Here is a 16,611-nt window from a genome sequence, read left to right as displayed (position 1 = left end):
AACTTTGTGGGAAAAGTTTGGGGGATGCCCCTTCCTGTTCCAACATGACTGCGCAAAAGTGCACAAAGCAAGGACCATAAAGGCATGGATGAATGAGTTTGGTGTGAGGAGAGTCCTGACCTCAACCTGACAGAACATCATTTGGGATGAATTAGAGCAGAGACTGAGAGCCAGGCCTTCTCGTCCAACATCAGAGCCTGACCTCAGAAATGAGCTTCAAGAAGAATGGTCAGAAACTCCCATAAACACACTCCTAAACCTTGTGGAAAGCCTTCCCAGAAGATTTTAAGCCTTTATAGCTGCAAAAAGGGTGTAAACTCCATATTAAACCCTATGGATTAAGAATGGGATGTCATTACAGTTCATGTGTATGTAAAGGCAGGCATCCCGAAAAAAAAATGGCAATATAAGACAGACAGACTGACAGATACTGTGTCAACCTATATGACAGACTATATAAATCTATAACCAATTATCTGTGTGGAATTGGTTAGATATATTTAATCTATGGCACTAGTTCCAGACATTAGGGCCGTAGGGAAAACAGGAGCTGATGGAGGCAGAAAACAAAATAAGAGTTTCATTTCCAAACACTGATTTCATTACGGCTCCTGTGTTTCAAGGCAAACAATGTTAAAGCAGAGCACAGTCACTGCGCTTTATTTACTTGGAAGCAAAGCGGCAGTCGCAGCCAAAACGCAATATAAAGCAGAGTGAGATGTCATGAGAGAATGAAAAGAAGTAATAGTTGTTTCTGTTGCCAAGATGAATAAACAAAGAAAAGCACACTCCTTCCTGATAATCTGAATCAAAACATCCTTTTCACAGAGGCAGAACCTCGCCATCTTAAACAAACGAATACTTCTTAAATCACAATTTCACTGCATGCTCTCTAGCAGATCTGAATGTTTTCAGGAGTGCTGCTTTTATTGGCAGTCACACAACTGGTGGCTTTCTTGACGGCTCTGTTGTCTGTTCCAGCTACATGGAGCCTCTCCTTTCATTTCAATGATTTGGTCTCGGAAACTATTGTTTCAAATGAGCTAATTTTAAACACATGCTGAGATGGAAAGATCCAAACTGTACTCAGCGGAGTCCGTTCACAAACTCTGTTTGCAGACAACTGTGGTGTTGTGTAACCTCCTGCCTCTGGCTGATCTTTATCCAATCAAATGCAAGCTTAAGACTCGGGCCGATTAGCCGGCGAGTCTGCTGGGATAAAGCTACTCACCCTAATCCACCTCCTGCTGAGGTTAAACGCTAACGGAAATTATTCTTTTGTATGCAAATGCACTGACTAAGATGCAAAGCATTTCTAAAGTTTATTACCATTTTCTCACAGTGACAAGGGTTATGCGAGACGTTAAAAGCTCCTTCTGCTAAGAATTTGAGCAGTAAAACAAACCTGTTGGTATTATAACATGGATGTGTTTATATAGTTCAGGGAATTATATGATTTTATATGAAATGAAATGCAGTGCAGTGCAAGGCAACACAGCACATGTGGCATGTTTGTTTGGATTAAAACGAACCTTGATGTGATTGCTCTGTTAGTGCGTTCATTTGAATAAGTGTGAATGCTGAAATAATATATATATATATATATATATATATATATATATATATATACACACACACAGAGCTTTACTGTTAAAAACAAAACATGGAAGAATTTTATTTGACTATTTCCTGAAGAATAAAATTGAATAATAATGTTTCATTATTATTATAAGTGCTAATATTATTGTGTGTATTATAAGTGTTAGTACTAGTATTATTATTACATTGAGATGTACATTCTACTGAACAACAGTAAAATATTTCTGTCACAATTTCTTCAAGTTAAACAAAACTTTTATTTTGATGGGATGTCATGAAGACCATTTAAGTTTCTGTGTGTTTATGATATGACAGGAATTTTTCTTCAATGAAATGGTAAAATGCTCATGAAGGGACGCTCAGAGCAGCTTTGGAGTGGAAGATCATGCATTTATTCATCCCTGTAGACAGCATTGTTTTAGATGTTTGGTAAGTTCCGTCACAAAACATACGAAATAAACACTGACCAATCAGGTTGTGAACCTATCCCTATGCCTTTAGGTTCGGTATCTTTAGGTTTGGTGTTAAAATGCCAATGTGAATGCCAAGCAGACCAAGACTAAATGTTTTTGTTGTGTTGTTTTCTGGACTACAGAAATCAAGCAAACCAAACTACAAGTGTGAACACGCTCTTAGCTAAATAAAATGTACCTAAATATAGCGAAAAAGAAACAGAATGGCAATTTTAGTAATGAATGAATGAATTATATAGTGTTATGTTGAATTGCATTATAGAGAGAATTAAACCTTAAAACTTTAAAACAAACTATAATTATAATAATAATAATTAGTTATTATTAATAAATAATACATTAAAAATAAATGACGTGAAAGACATTTAAAAGGAAACATTTTTAAAAGAAATTAGACAAGCAAATTTCACACGATGTTGCCGGCTTGCCGCTGAACAAAGGTGATGGCTCACGGTTAGTTTCAATTGGGATTCAAACCAGCAACCTTCCTCTTACCAGCTCTGAGATTTAACCACTACACCACATCGCCCAGCCTCAGGCCTCGTGCGGCTGCTACAAACTGAGTGATTGTGTGTGACTGCTGCATTATGGCTCCTACAGAGGAACACCGTATAAAATTGCTCTCTGTGACAAGAGTGATGTGACATACTGTTTGAAGTGATCGGTTTCAGCCTTAAGGAACTTTTTGAAAAGACAGAAACAAGCACTTTTGCGAGAGAGAGAGAGAGAGAGAGAGAGAGAGAGAGAGAGAGAGAGAGAGAGAGAGAGAGAGAGAGAGAGAGAGAGAGAGAGAGAGAGAGAGAGAGAGAGAGAGAGAGAGAGAGAGAGAGCAACAGCGCACAGGGAAATATATGCTAATGTAACGGAGCGCAGTCATTTGAAAGGAAATGGGCCTGAATGAGCACCCCAAGGGAACCACAGCACAAAGTTCAACCCTGAAAAATGTATTTCATTTCATTTAAATGGTCCGCTCTTATGAATACAGCAGGGCTTCAGGGCGGCACCGCTACTTCGAGGAGAGCTGAGAGCCGCAGGAGGGCTGAGGTGGGAGTTTATTATTGGGGAATATCAAAACAAGATGTGGAGCCTGAGAAAAGTCAAAACAAATGATTTTAGAAGTAAGGAAAACTTTGTCCAACTTGCTCTGATGTCTCATTTGTAGGTGTTTTACAGGTCTAAGTTCTAGAAAACAAGCTTTGATGTGGCTTCGGGTGGATTTCAAAATGACTAAAAGGTTTAAATCTACGCAAATTGCATAAATTTAACTACAGATTATGGTAGTACCATAGTACCAAGGTAAAGTGCTAACGATTTACTGAATGACTGTCATATTTATATGCCAAAGTATTTACTAACAACCGTGGGCATCGGAACCATTGTGTGTGGGTGGGGCAAGACTCTTCTTACGACCAATGATATTGGATCCACTCTTGTTTTTTATCCTCTCTAATTCTGTTTTCTTACCCCTAACCAATAAAAATGTATTATTAAACACGTTAGATGCTTTATTTCTTTTAGAAAATAAAGCATCTTAGATTAGATATTTTATTTATTTTATTTTTATTAAATAAATGCCTTTCCTATCTGATATGTGACAGGAAAAGGGAGTAGAGTGAGTTCGGCAAAAGGCAGATTCGAACCTTGGATAAATCTGCGTCAAAACTTAATGCCATGCATCTTAGTTATGCATGTTATCTTAATTTTCAGTGATTTCCTTATTTTTTATTGTCCAATCAAACGTTTTTAAACAGCAGTATATCTGTATTTAATATAAATGGCATCTAGCCTACCCCAGTAAAAAAGAAATTGGAGAGAGGAACCACCCACTTTTATTTTTTTGCTTCTGACACCCAGGCTAGCAACCCTAATGAATGATTTAACTATGGTCAACGTGCAGGGCTTGACATTAACGTTTTTGCTTACCAGCCACTGAGTCTAGTGGTTTTCCAAAGTTACTAGTGAAAGGGCGATTCTGAAATCCCCTGCTGCTTCAATATACCTGTATATAGTACATATATCCTAATTAACTTCATAATCAAAGCCTTAATCAATATTTATCTTCCTATATTATTATAATGATTCTTTCCTGTTCAGATTTTGCTTTATGTTTCTTGTTTTCTAAAGTTTGTATTTGTTCTGTGAGAAGTGACTGAGGGTCTGGCCTAGAGATGTGTGATGTGTCACTAAACACTTGATCAACAAGGTGTCGTGTGTTTGGATTTTTTTAGGCATCACACACCCCTAACATGTCAGCAGTGCAGTAACAGGGTTTGCTCACTTAGCCCGGCTTCCGGATATGAAATATGGATTTGTCTTTCATTTAATTTATTATATTTTATTCCTTTTATATTTCCTTTTACTGAAACACTAAAGAGTCAATATGAATATTGCCTGTACTATTGTGTGTCCCTCTCACTGAAAGAAAGCACACGTTATCAGTATGTTTTGGTTAGAACTGGTTAGAACTGGAGCTTAATCAGCTCCAACCTTGGAGAGACTGTGTATCTGTGTATGTGTGCAATATTCTATGTTACAGATCAGTGTTGAGAATGGTGTACAATGGGCACCCTAAGAGATAGTTGGACTTGTTGTTCTGGGCAAGCTGGCGCCGACTCCAGATCTGGAAGGTCACTACTGGACTATTTCCGGGATGAAAGCGTCAACAAGTGACACGTCTATGGAAACGTGTATCAGATTAACTGACATGAGTGGAAATTTACCAAGACTGTGCATTGTCTCTGAGCCAATCAGAATCATCCACATTGCAGTAATGACGTGGATAAGACCTTGAAAACAGTATATATATATATATATATATATATATATATATATATATATATATATATATAAATAAATAAAATCATATTATTTGCGATCTACGCAACAAAATTGTTTCTCTTCTAAACGTGATTTCTTTGCTTTCTATTAATTTAATTCTCTTAAATGTGCAATCTACTAGATTACATTATTTGGGGTGAATGTGAACCAATCAAGTACTCGAACATGATTTTTGCTGAAACTTTAGCATGCTTTGCTTGGGACTTTGTTAAGTGGAAAAAGCTTCCTCTAATTACGACACTAATTTGTTTAGCGAAGAATAGTGAAGAGTCAAAGATCAATTCCACGTTTTTGTTTTGTTCACATACTTTTGTTGAGACAGGAACAAACTGGGCTTTTTTCTGCTGGACAACCGAGAATTAAAATCTAATTTTTTATCCTCGTTTTATCCTCATTTAGCTGCAGAAAATAATTTGTCAACAACCTATTGATATAACTTACACATTTCAATAACACATCGAATAAAACAGCGGTGTCAAGCCTTAATGGAAGGTAAAACTGAAAATCATCTGCATAACAGTGATATGAAATATTGTATTTCTGAAAAATGAGGGACAAGGAATCAGGCATAACATTATGACCACGGACAGGTGAAGTGAATAGCATTGATTATCTCTTCATCACGGCAGTGGGATATATTAGGCAGCAAGAAAATATTTTGCCCTTAAAGTTGATGTGTTAGAAACAGAAAAAAAATGAGTAATCGTAAGGATTTGAGCAAGTTTGACTAAGGCCAAATTGTGATGGCTTACCTGGGGAACACATGGCCCCAGGATGCACTATGGGAAGAAGTCAAGCCGGCGGAGGCAGCGCGATGCTTTGGGCAATGTTCTGCTGGGAAAACTTGGGCCCTGTCATCCATGTGGATGTTACTTAGACACGTACCCCCTACCTAAGCATTGTAGCAGATCATGTACACTCTTCAATAGAAAACCGTGTTCCCTGGTGGCTGTGGTAAGGATAATGCATTCTGCCACAAAGCAAAAATGGTTCAGGAATGGTTTGAGGAACACAACAACGAGTTTGATGTGACCTGGCCTCCAAATTCCCAGATCTCAATCCAGTCGATCATCCAGTGGGATGTGCTGAACAAAGTCAGATCCATGGAGGCACCAAGGTTTTATAAATTTACAGAAAAAGTCCTATTCCTAAGGTAAGAATCAAACCTTTGTAACAGTGCCTTTGACAACTACCATACATTCTAATCGTTTAAGAAGACTGTTATGGTCAGTGGTATCAAATTCTACACTCAGGTCCAACAAAACCAGTACAACACACGATGCAGTGTGGCACCTTTTAGGGAACTGACTTCTCAGTGCACTGGAAAGATTTAACAATTGAGACAGCCCTTAAAATGGCCGACTTCCTGATCAGTGCCCTTACTAGTGAACTAGGGAACTGACTGAGATGCAACCTTTGACTTTCTTTCTTCTGTGTAACATATTTTGAAGTAACATTGGATCACACTTTTTTTTTTTTACTGTATGAACAAAAACATTTTTAAAATATAGGATGACAGATTCTTCATTTATGTGTGAAAAACGAAATAAATAAATCAATGTTTTATTGTTTGTAAACTACAACAAACCAAGAATTTTCCATATTCTTAATGAACATTTCCATAATTTCACCACATCAATCAGTCAGCTCCCTTAAAAAATATAAACATAGTTAGGTTTACTTCAAATATGACTTTAACTGCCCTTAAATATCACACAAAACAATTTTGCTTACACTATGACCTACTCATAATCAAACACATCAGTTGAGGCACGTCATATCTGCGCAAGTTTCTGGAGGAAAATCACTGAAGCACTTAAGATCCTGGGATGTGAGCCAAAATAGCATTCCCAGCTTCCTGTCTGGATCCCGGTCCTCCGGGAGCAGATCAGGTGAATATTCCGGGATGAGAAAAGCTCTCGGAAGGCAAACACTCAAGATTTAATTAGGGAGCTGAAAGAGGATTAGACTGAGTGTGTGTGTGTGTGTATGTGTGTAGGAAGGGAAGTCCCTCCACCTTCCTCCGTCTTGTTTTGTTGACTCTACGGATCCAACGGTGTCACATATGTCCAGCATATGGTACAAGTCAAGAACACACAAACCTGGGTACAAGTGAATATACGCATGCAAACACAGGCTCACCTGGGCACAGAGGCATACAGCCGATCAACGTCGTTGTATCTCGGAGCCATTCGGGGTTCGGGCCCTCTGATCTGCGAAGCACAGAAAAATCAAATAAGATTATGCATCACAATAAGCTAATGTGACATGTAGATGTGGTTTTAAAGGTGAAGAGCGTAATCTCTGTACACAAGCATCATCAAACAGAATTACAAAGAAGTGTAATCACAAAAAAGCATCGACATCTATGAAAATGACTACACATTAAAAACATGTAAATAAAATAAAAAATTACACACATACAAGACATTGCACATTTAATATCCCACCATACAATTAAAAAAGAGAGGTGATTTAGTGCATTTAGTGATTTAGAGGGAAATCAGTGTAAACATCAGGGTGTTTTGACCTTCAAGGTGTTCAAAATGTTCATGTCTCTCCAATTTAACAACACAGTTCAAGATTTTAAACCAGTTTGAATTCTGTCACAGTACCTATGACTAGTTGCACTGTCACAGGAGCGTACACTACAATATGAATCTTTCTGTCACCATAAACTCAAACCTAGACTTAAACCATCAAAAGGCAATAAGCTTGAGAGTTGTACTGTGCATTGAGGCAGGAACACATAATGGAGATACATAAATTCACATCATATCTATATGACAAATCAGGAAGAGGGAGATAAATGATGCAGGTCAACTGATTTAGTGGAGAAAAGAGGTTAGTATCTTCAGAGGAAGTATTCAACAAGACAATTTTCCTCATCCTTTGAATGTAATATGATGTACGCAAGATTCATAAATTATATAACTACCTTGTTTAATGCTATAATTACCATCAGCATGAGCTGTTAACCTGTTAAGTTAGCACAACCTTTAAAGTGTAGCAGGGGAAAAAAAATATTGGACAATGGCTTACTTAATTATCAATGCTTTTTTTTTTACAGAAGAAAATTAGATGCATTATTTTCCCATTACATCTCTTATGGTTTTGTTATGATAACCATGACTAATTAAAGCTTATTTCTCCTTATGTGACTATTCCAAAACTTTTCAAGCTTGTATAAGAGAAATAACTGGAGTTGGCCACACATGGCAGGGTTTAACAGTAGTCTCATATGACCGCAGTGGGATTGTGGGAGTACTGCGTGTGGCAGCTCCTGACAGATGAAGGTTAGAGGCATTATGTAAAGAAGGGCAGCTCATTTCTGGGCACTATGTGAGGAAAATGGTGGCATTTGTCTCAATGAGGCGTTTATAAGTGCACGTCCTCCCGCGTGTAATGGCGGCCCTCAGCTCTACCCTGCATGCTAAGTGTGATCTTTAAACACAAAGGTGTCTCGCAGGGATCGAATGTCACCCAGAGTAAGAGAGAGAGAGAGAGCGAGATGACGACGCGCACACGCCGTAAAGGTCAAATTTAGAGAAGCGACAGATGATTGTGGGAATGATAGACTGCTGCGCACGCCAAATGATCAGAGCGATATACAATTCCCTGCTTTCCTCTGTTCCTGTCATTCATTCTTTCGTCTATTCTGGCCATACAGGTGATCAGTCATGCCCATTGTCACAGATGGAAGTATTTTTACTACTGCTTCAATCTCCAGTTCCTTCACTGATTAGATCCCAATTCTGGGAGCAATGACCTAGGGTTGTTTGTATGTGTGTGTGTGTGTGTGTATACAGGGTATTCACTTTTTTGCTCACCAGCCACTGAGGCTAGTGGTTTTCCAAAGTTACTAGCCACTCGTATTTTCACTGGCCACAATTTTGACATCAACACCATAGGGCAAAACTGCCACATAGAAATTACTAATATTATCTGATCATATGGCAGGAGGTATATTAGGCTGCTGTCACTTTAAAACCTGACACACAGATCCATTATACTGTTACACATACGTTTTCTTTCTCAACAGGTTACTTCACTTAAAATATTACTGACTGTGTTCACATGACTACTCTCCAAGACTGCTGTATTTGACTGTTTAAGCACAATAAGCATTGAAAAAGAACTGAATTAAGCATTGAGATGCGGATGTATGTGCGCAGACTTTGGGTATGAGCACAAAATCTGTAGGAATTAGTCAAATTATGCATATTACGTGCAATCTCATTGAAATTCAAGGCCTGTAACACCAACAATATTCGTTTGGAGCAAATAGATTTCCCTTTTGCGTTTTTTCCTTAACACTCAGTAGATAACTTGAGAGGAAAACAATGAATTGTTTAAAAAGGTCAAATCATCAGCATCTAGTTTTAATCCTTTCAATAAAAATGCAATATTCCTGTTGCCCCGCTAAACATCAACACACTTACTGACGTAGACTGTTATGAACTGAAGTCAACCAATGCTAATAACATCAACTTGTATTGAATGTTGAAAACAACTCTTCAAATAGCTTTGGGTGTCATGTTGAGGGACCAGAGCCTGGCTGATGCATACTGCACACATTCATTTTAAAGACAGCCCTCAAATTCCTTAAGTCAAAGTGCTCAGATTTCTATCAAAAAACTAAAGACATCCTGGTTTAGAATAACTTGAGGGTGAGTAAATGATGACAGAATTAAAAATTTTGGGTGAACTATCCCTTTAAGCAATAAAATCGCTGGATGTTAGAGCGATAAAACAATACCTAGTTGCTTCCAAAGGGCTGGTTATTAGAAAACACGAGAGACTCCAGCGACTTTGGATCATCCACATTATCCACGTGTTTCTCTTCACTGCCCACAGATGTTATCTTGGGCACAGGCGATTGATCTTCACCGGGTAATTAGCATTTTAGGCAGAAAGGACAAGACGTGGGCCCGCTGCCAGACGCTCGACTCCAATCGAGAGAGAGAATTTGAAACTTTGCCACGGCAGGCTTGGTGGTCCGGGCGAGTTTTACCCTGTGGGGTCAAAAAGGATCAACAAAACCTGCTCAACCCTGTTAAACCTCACCAAAGGGGGACATTGGGGCACCATGGCAACCGAGCTGGCAGAAACCAGTTGAGTCTTTGCGGTGCTGTTATCAGATCAAAACGGCTGTGTGGACGGATGAAGGACTCGTGCGCTGCTGTGAATGCTGAGAAATGTGCATGCTACGCCGGCGAACTGGACTGAGACGGCAAACACTCACCACAACAAACGTGCAAACGTTTACAAATAGGCATAAGGCGCTCATGCGCACAGATGCAGGGAGATCAGATGCATGTGTTTGACAGGTTTGATTAAACACAAAGACACACACATAAAGAGCAGCAAGGTCAACTGGACTCACTGGGACTTATTCAGTCTGACCTTTTTTTTCCTCAAGAACAAAACTAAAAAGATATTCAAGCAAAAAAAAAAGTTTAGCAATAAACACTTAAGCTATGCATAATAATTAAATAATATATAATATGTAAAAGGCCAAAAATAATTTTGGTCAATTTTAAGATGTCTCACCAAAGCTGTATTTGTTTGAGCCCAAAAACTGTAAAAAAACATTGTGAAATATTACTACTGTTTTCTAATATATTACAAAAGAAAATGTATTCTTGCGATGGCAAAGCTATCTTACAATTCTGACTTTTGTCTCGCAAGGGTCAGTTGTCAGTTTACTCTTATCTCGCAATACTGACTTCTTTTCTCAGAATTGAGATAAAAACGTAGCCTAGAAATCTAGACGCACCCTAGTGGCAGCAAATTTAATCTGTCCGCGAGTGTCGTCTAGCAACTCTCAATACCCTTCTGAGCTGTATTCCCCAAACTCTTGCCGGGCCAATCACATCGTGTATAGAGTCGGTGGGCGGGGCCATAATGACGACAGCCGAGTTGCGTTTGCGTGCTTCTAGTAAACACAGAAACTGGAGAACGGCGGCGTTCTTTCAAATCAGCTTTGACCACGACTCTGGAAGACTTGGAGTTAAACTTTTCTCTGAGAAAAGAACAAAGAACGCCACTGAAGTCATTCTTAAAAAGGGAAGATGTGTTCTGAGTTTTGCTGACCGGATACGGCGAATGTTTAATCTATCAACAAGCTCTGTTTAACCTTCGTTGCTCTGGTTGGTTGTAGCGATATCCTATCGCGTGCAGAGGGAGTTTGAAAGACAACCGTTTATCCCGCCCCTCGGATTGAGCCCTGTCTATGGTGAGTTTCCAGACCAAACATCTTGATGTGGATCTGGCTTGTCAGGCTAATAAAAACGTGCATTTGGAAGAAAAAAAAAAGTCAGAATTGCGAGAATTGTGTCAAAGTTAGAAAAGTTTGTTCTTAGTTTTACCTTTTTAAATTTGTATTCAGAGGTAAAAACAAGCTTCCATAGTCTTCATTGTCACACGATCCTTTAGAAATCATTCTAATATGCTGATTTGCTGTTAAAGAAACATATACCAATAGTATCCATGGTAAAAACATTTGCACTCATCAACACATACAAGAGAAAACGTCACGTCTCAGCTACTTTGCACAGCAAGTTGGCCTAAAAATAAATTGTAAAAATCTGAAGTGATGGCGCAAAACATCTCGGATCCATTACCAATATGTAAATGGAGAAGCTCTATTAACAACAAATGAGTTCACTACCTTGGGAGTACTGTAAGACATGATGGGGGTGCACACAATGACATTTAAAACAGAATAAACAAAGCCAGAAATGCATTCAGAATGCTAAACAACATATGGAAGCTCAGCAGTACAGAAACAAGACTAAACTCAAATTATATCAGAGCTGTGTTCTATCCACCCTACTGTACGGCGCAGAATGCTGGAGAATGACAGCAAATGACATACGCCAACTATCAGTCTTCCACAAAAGGAGTCTGAGAAGAATCTGTCGGATTTTTTAGCCATGCAAGAGACGGATGAGGATCTTTTAACAAGATGTCAACAAGACAGCATGGATAGCGTCATAACAGAGGCGCTGGAACTGGATTGGGCATGTTCTGAGAAGAGAGCAAGACAGCATCCCAAGAGTAGCCCTTCATTGTACACCTGAAGGTAGAAGAAAGAGAGGACGACCCAAGACCACTTGGTGTCGCACAATAGAGGAAGAAATGAAATCTATAGCCCCTTTCCCACAGCGATTCCGGCAAATACACGGATATTGCGACCCGGCATTTGTTCCCGGGCCGCTAGATTTGGTCCATTCACACTGCCAGCGAAATACCGTAATATGTGCGCTTTCACACACAACGCTTAACGGTCCCGGGTCGAGTTGACACGTGACATCCGGATGTGACGTATAATGGCGAGCGATCTCAGCTTCAGCGCGGATAGTAAGGAGCTCCGTGTCTCGACTTGTGTCCAGTTTGCGCTCATTTCTGCTTGTTTAATTTTAGTTTCTTTTGTATACGAACACTCTCTGCGTTTAAGGGTGCTTTCACACCTACCTTGTTTGGTCCGGATTTTCGGACTTTTCAGTTTGGTACGAACCAAAATTACAGGTGTGAAACCTCCCTCGGACCATGGTCCGGACCAAACAGACGAAATTTGGTCCGACGAAAAGAGGTAGTCTCGGTCCGGACCAAACTGAACAAAGGTTCGGTTCGTTTCTTGTGTGAAAGCATTTTCTGTATAGTTCGGACTTTCAGACCATTTACAGGAAGTTCTGGTGTAGGATTAGTGAAAAAACACAGATTAAACTCACAACACACGTGAGCAGCAGTGATCACGCAGCATTTTAAACAGAACCGCTTGTGTAGTCATGTCAGCTCGCGTGAACGGCGTGCTCTGCTTGTGAATATATATATATATATATATATATATATATATATATATATATATATATATATATATAGATAGGCCTATATATATTTCTAATGTCTGTGAGACAAGTAACGTTATGCTGAGTTTCGGTTTATTTATGAGACCGCTCCAGTTCATGTGCAACGCAAATGATCACTCCATCACGGGATGTCTGCTATATTATTTATTTAAGCTTATTTATTAAATTCAGGCAAATGATGAAACATTTATTAAAATTAAGATACAAAATACAAAGCTTTCTACAAAACAAATCTTAATGAAGTGGTCAAAATTATTTCTGACTCAATGTCTTTGACATATATTGCACATCTGTGCAAGTTTCATAATCAATATAGCCTAGATGAAATTTAAAAATAACATTATAATATTTAAACATAACTATAAAATAAAACACATTGTTTGGCTAAAAAGCCTATCTTCTAGGAGCTCCTCCTTTCCTGTCGGCGCCGATAAAATGTTTGCACAACGAGGACGTTCATTTGGTGGATTTGCCTCGAGTATAGTTGGTGCTGCAGATAGTAGTGCCATAATATTAACAGTATTGCCAACGATATGCGTCTGTTCATTCATTCCTGTCAAAGTTAGCCGCTGAATTGACAACACACTGACGTCAGACGCACGTCCGCTAACAAACCAATCAATGTTAAGATGCAGCCCACATAGATGATGACGACAGGACGCCAGTGCGTCATGTAAAGTTCTTTGGTGCGCTGATATAACTGCAATGTGAAAGCAAACCAAAAAGAACCAAATGTCCAAACACAAACTTTGGTTCGGACCTCGGTGCGGACTTTCAGGTGTGAAAACACCCTAAAACACAGACTAGCTCTTCTGGCACTGCAGGGTTGTATTATTGAAAAAACAAGCTCTAGGAGTCGCAGGATAACTATGTACACATTGCGGCATTAGTTTTGGCTTTTGTTCACACAGCGCTCGTCCCGGGTCGAATACCGCAATGTTACTAGGTCCCCGACCCGGGTCAAATTCGGTAATCAATCCCGGGACGGTTGCTTTCACACAGAAGGCGACCCGGCAATGTTCCGGGAATATTGCGGGTCCGACGTGCAGTGTGAAAGGGGCTTATGAAACTTGAAAAAGCCTAGAATCGTCCAGAGTGGAGAACTTTCCTTGCTGCCCTACATGCCAGAGGAATAATGCGCAGTGAGTAAGTAAGTAAAAACATTTGTGCTGCTTTATACTTTTGTGGAAACCATGATACATTTGTTTTTAGAATTGTTTGATGAATAGAAAGTTCAGCACTTATTTAAAATATAAATATTTTGTAACATTATAAATATATATTTGCTGCACTGCAAAAATGCATTTCTTACTTAGTATTTTTGTCTTGTTTCTAGTTTAAATATTTAAATATATATATAAGATAAATAATCTGCCAATGGGGTGAGAAAAATAATCTTAAAACAACATTATTTTTCTCACCCCATTGGCAGATTATTTCGCTTATTTTAAACAAAAACTCTCTTAATTTTGAGTAATTTTTTCCCAAAACAAGACGATTACTTTTGCTTGTCTAGTAAATACCTCTTATTTAAAGAATTTTTTAGATATTTCGACTAGAAACAAGACAAAAATACTAAGTAAGAAGAGCATTTTTTGCAGTGTGTCACTTTTGATCACTTTAATGATATCATAATATAATTTAGCAGGTGCCACGACCAATTTAAATTCCTCAGTAACTTTTTTTTCTTTGTTATAACTTTTTGGTAATTAGATTCCATTGATTTGGGCTCCGAGTCAAACTCCATTCCAGAGGGAATTGGCAGTCTGGAGTGAAGTTTTGTGGTTGGACTCCAACAGGACTCAAACAAGCATGTTTCTCAACAAACACAAACTGTTCTCAGGGTTTGCCGCAAGAAACTCAAGCTGTGAGCGACGTCCCTGAAAACTCAGCGTTGCTTTGTCACTTGTTCAGTTGATATGTGTGGACCTCTGAGGGCTGAAACTTTACCAGACATGCTTTTTATGCATCACATTTACACAAACAATTCAAACAGCCAAGCACTTCATTAGAAATACAAAAAAAAAAAAAAAACATAGGACCCTATAATACACCCAGCGCAATGCGACAGCAGGTGTGACGCAAGTGTTTTTTGCTAGTTTTAGCCTGGTACAGTTATTATTTTTACATCCAGCACCACATTGTTAAAATAACAAATGCACCAGCGCACACCTGTCCACCCATGGTGTGAAAACAAGGTGTGTTCAGGTGCATTTTTGGAGCATTGTTTATGTATTTTGAGGTAACTGAAAACAACTGCGCCACTGACCAACAAAAACCTCTTCTAAGTCAATAGCTCATTGAATAGTGTTTTAGTAATATATATGTCTATAGGTGAGTGCACAACGTCTGTACACTCAGCTTATTACACACACACAGCAGCGCACAAACATTTTTAAATATTAAAAATAAAACAATTTCTCTCCATGTAAATAGCGAATCTGGCTTTTAAAGGGAATAGAAGATGAGACTGATGATTCTGATGACACGCCCATGAATCATTAAGAGATGAGGGACCACCCTTTTGGACCACATGGCTGGTGCGCAGACCATATTTACCTTCGTTAAACTAGCAAAAGTGAATTCGGACACGCCCTAAGCGCACCTGCGTGCTGTACCGTGTGCTTCAGACCATGTGCTCAGATCGTTAAAATAGGGCCATATATCTTCATCCTCCAGCTCATTTCATTCAGTTTCTGAAATTGAATTGCATTGTGGCAGTAAATAGGATGCAGAAACTGCAATTTGAAAATGAATTACATGAATTTAGAAGATTAAATGAAATTCGAAGAAGCCTATTTAACGGCAATGACTGTAGATTACTGTAGTTTAAGCAAATGTAAAAAGTCTTACAGTTTTATAGTCTTTACAGACAGATAGATCCATTTAAAATGTCCCCAATGTTTACATAAATACATGTACTTTTCTTTACATTTAATAAGTTAACTTTCATTTTATGAAAAAGTAAGAACACTTCATATTTAATTCCTCAAAACTACAAAAGAGTAAATTCTACTTCCTGTAATTCCAATTCAGTTTCCTGTGTTAAAAGCCAATATTTAAAACTATTGTGAAGCCGCTTGAAGATTTTCACAGGCCCTGGGGTTGTGTGGTTATTTAGTAATTCTGTATTTGAATGAATCATCTAATCAGCACAATATCTTGGTTTAGGTAGGACTTTTTCAGTTCATAAGACCTTGGTTCATGTCACTCTGTAAAAGACATTACAAGTTAGACAAGCTACTTTGGTCAAACTTTCCACAATGCAGGCACCGTAGACCGCCTCAGTGCTAAAACAAACACTCCTTAAACACGCCGTGATCCTATCGCTTGTTGATTCTCTCCCAGGAGTCTCTGTGTCCGCGGCGTGTGCAGTATTCTGATCTTTGATGTAGTGCTGCCATGGCCCAGTGCCCTCTAACGTGCCCTGAAAAGCCATGGTCATGCCGTCCAGACGGCCCAGGCTTGTTAGCAGCAGATGGTGGAACCATTTTGAGAGGGTAATTTAGACACAAGGCTGTAGGAGGCTGGTCATGACCTCCTCATGTATCGAACTCAGCCCAGTGAAAGGGAGGTGCTTTTACTTTCACTGTCTAGTACAGGAGTGATGTGTTGTCCTCTGAGCGACGTGCATGTTGAGTTGCTGTGGATGTTTTGATTTTTTTTTTTAAAGAGGGCACAAATGCATCAACAATTACATTTTCTTAGAATTTAACACTGAAACTTCAAGTGGCGTCCAAAAGTGCTGATTTGTCATATTACAACTCTGGAACTATTCCAATGTGTTAAAGTTTTTTAATTTTTCAAAGTTCAATGACTCACTCATA

At 38.8% G+C, this 16,611-nt stretch overlaps 1 protein-coding gene across 2 annotated transcripts in view; it reads right to left on the bottom strand.

Annotated features, from left to right (window-relative positions):
* The window catches only part of pard3ba (par-3 family cell polarity regulator beta a), a 204,839-nt gene that overhangs the window by 5,180 nt on the left and 183,048 nt on the right, over positions 1–16,611 (bottom strand). For both annotated transcript variants that reach the window (XM_067442199.1, XM_067442200.1), the window contains one exon: positions 7,053–7,123. In XM_067442199.1, coding sequence (XP_067298300.1) covers positions 7,053–7,123 — 71 coding nt within the window. The remainder of the gene's footprint in view (positions 1–7,052; positions 7,124–16,611) is intronic.

This window comes from Pseudorasbora parva, chromosome 4 (genome assembly GCF_024679245.1).
Source record: "Pseudorasbora parva isolate DD20220531a chromosome 4, ASM2467924v1, whole genome shotgun sequence".
Taxonomy (NCBI): Eukaryota; Metazoa; Chordata; class Actinopteri; order Cypriniformes; family Gobionidae; genus Pseudorasbora; species Pseudorasbora parva.
Note: the sequence above shows the minus strand (reverse complement) of the source record. Positions and strands in the feature narration are given on the sequence as shown.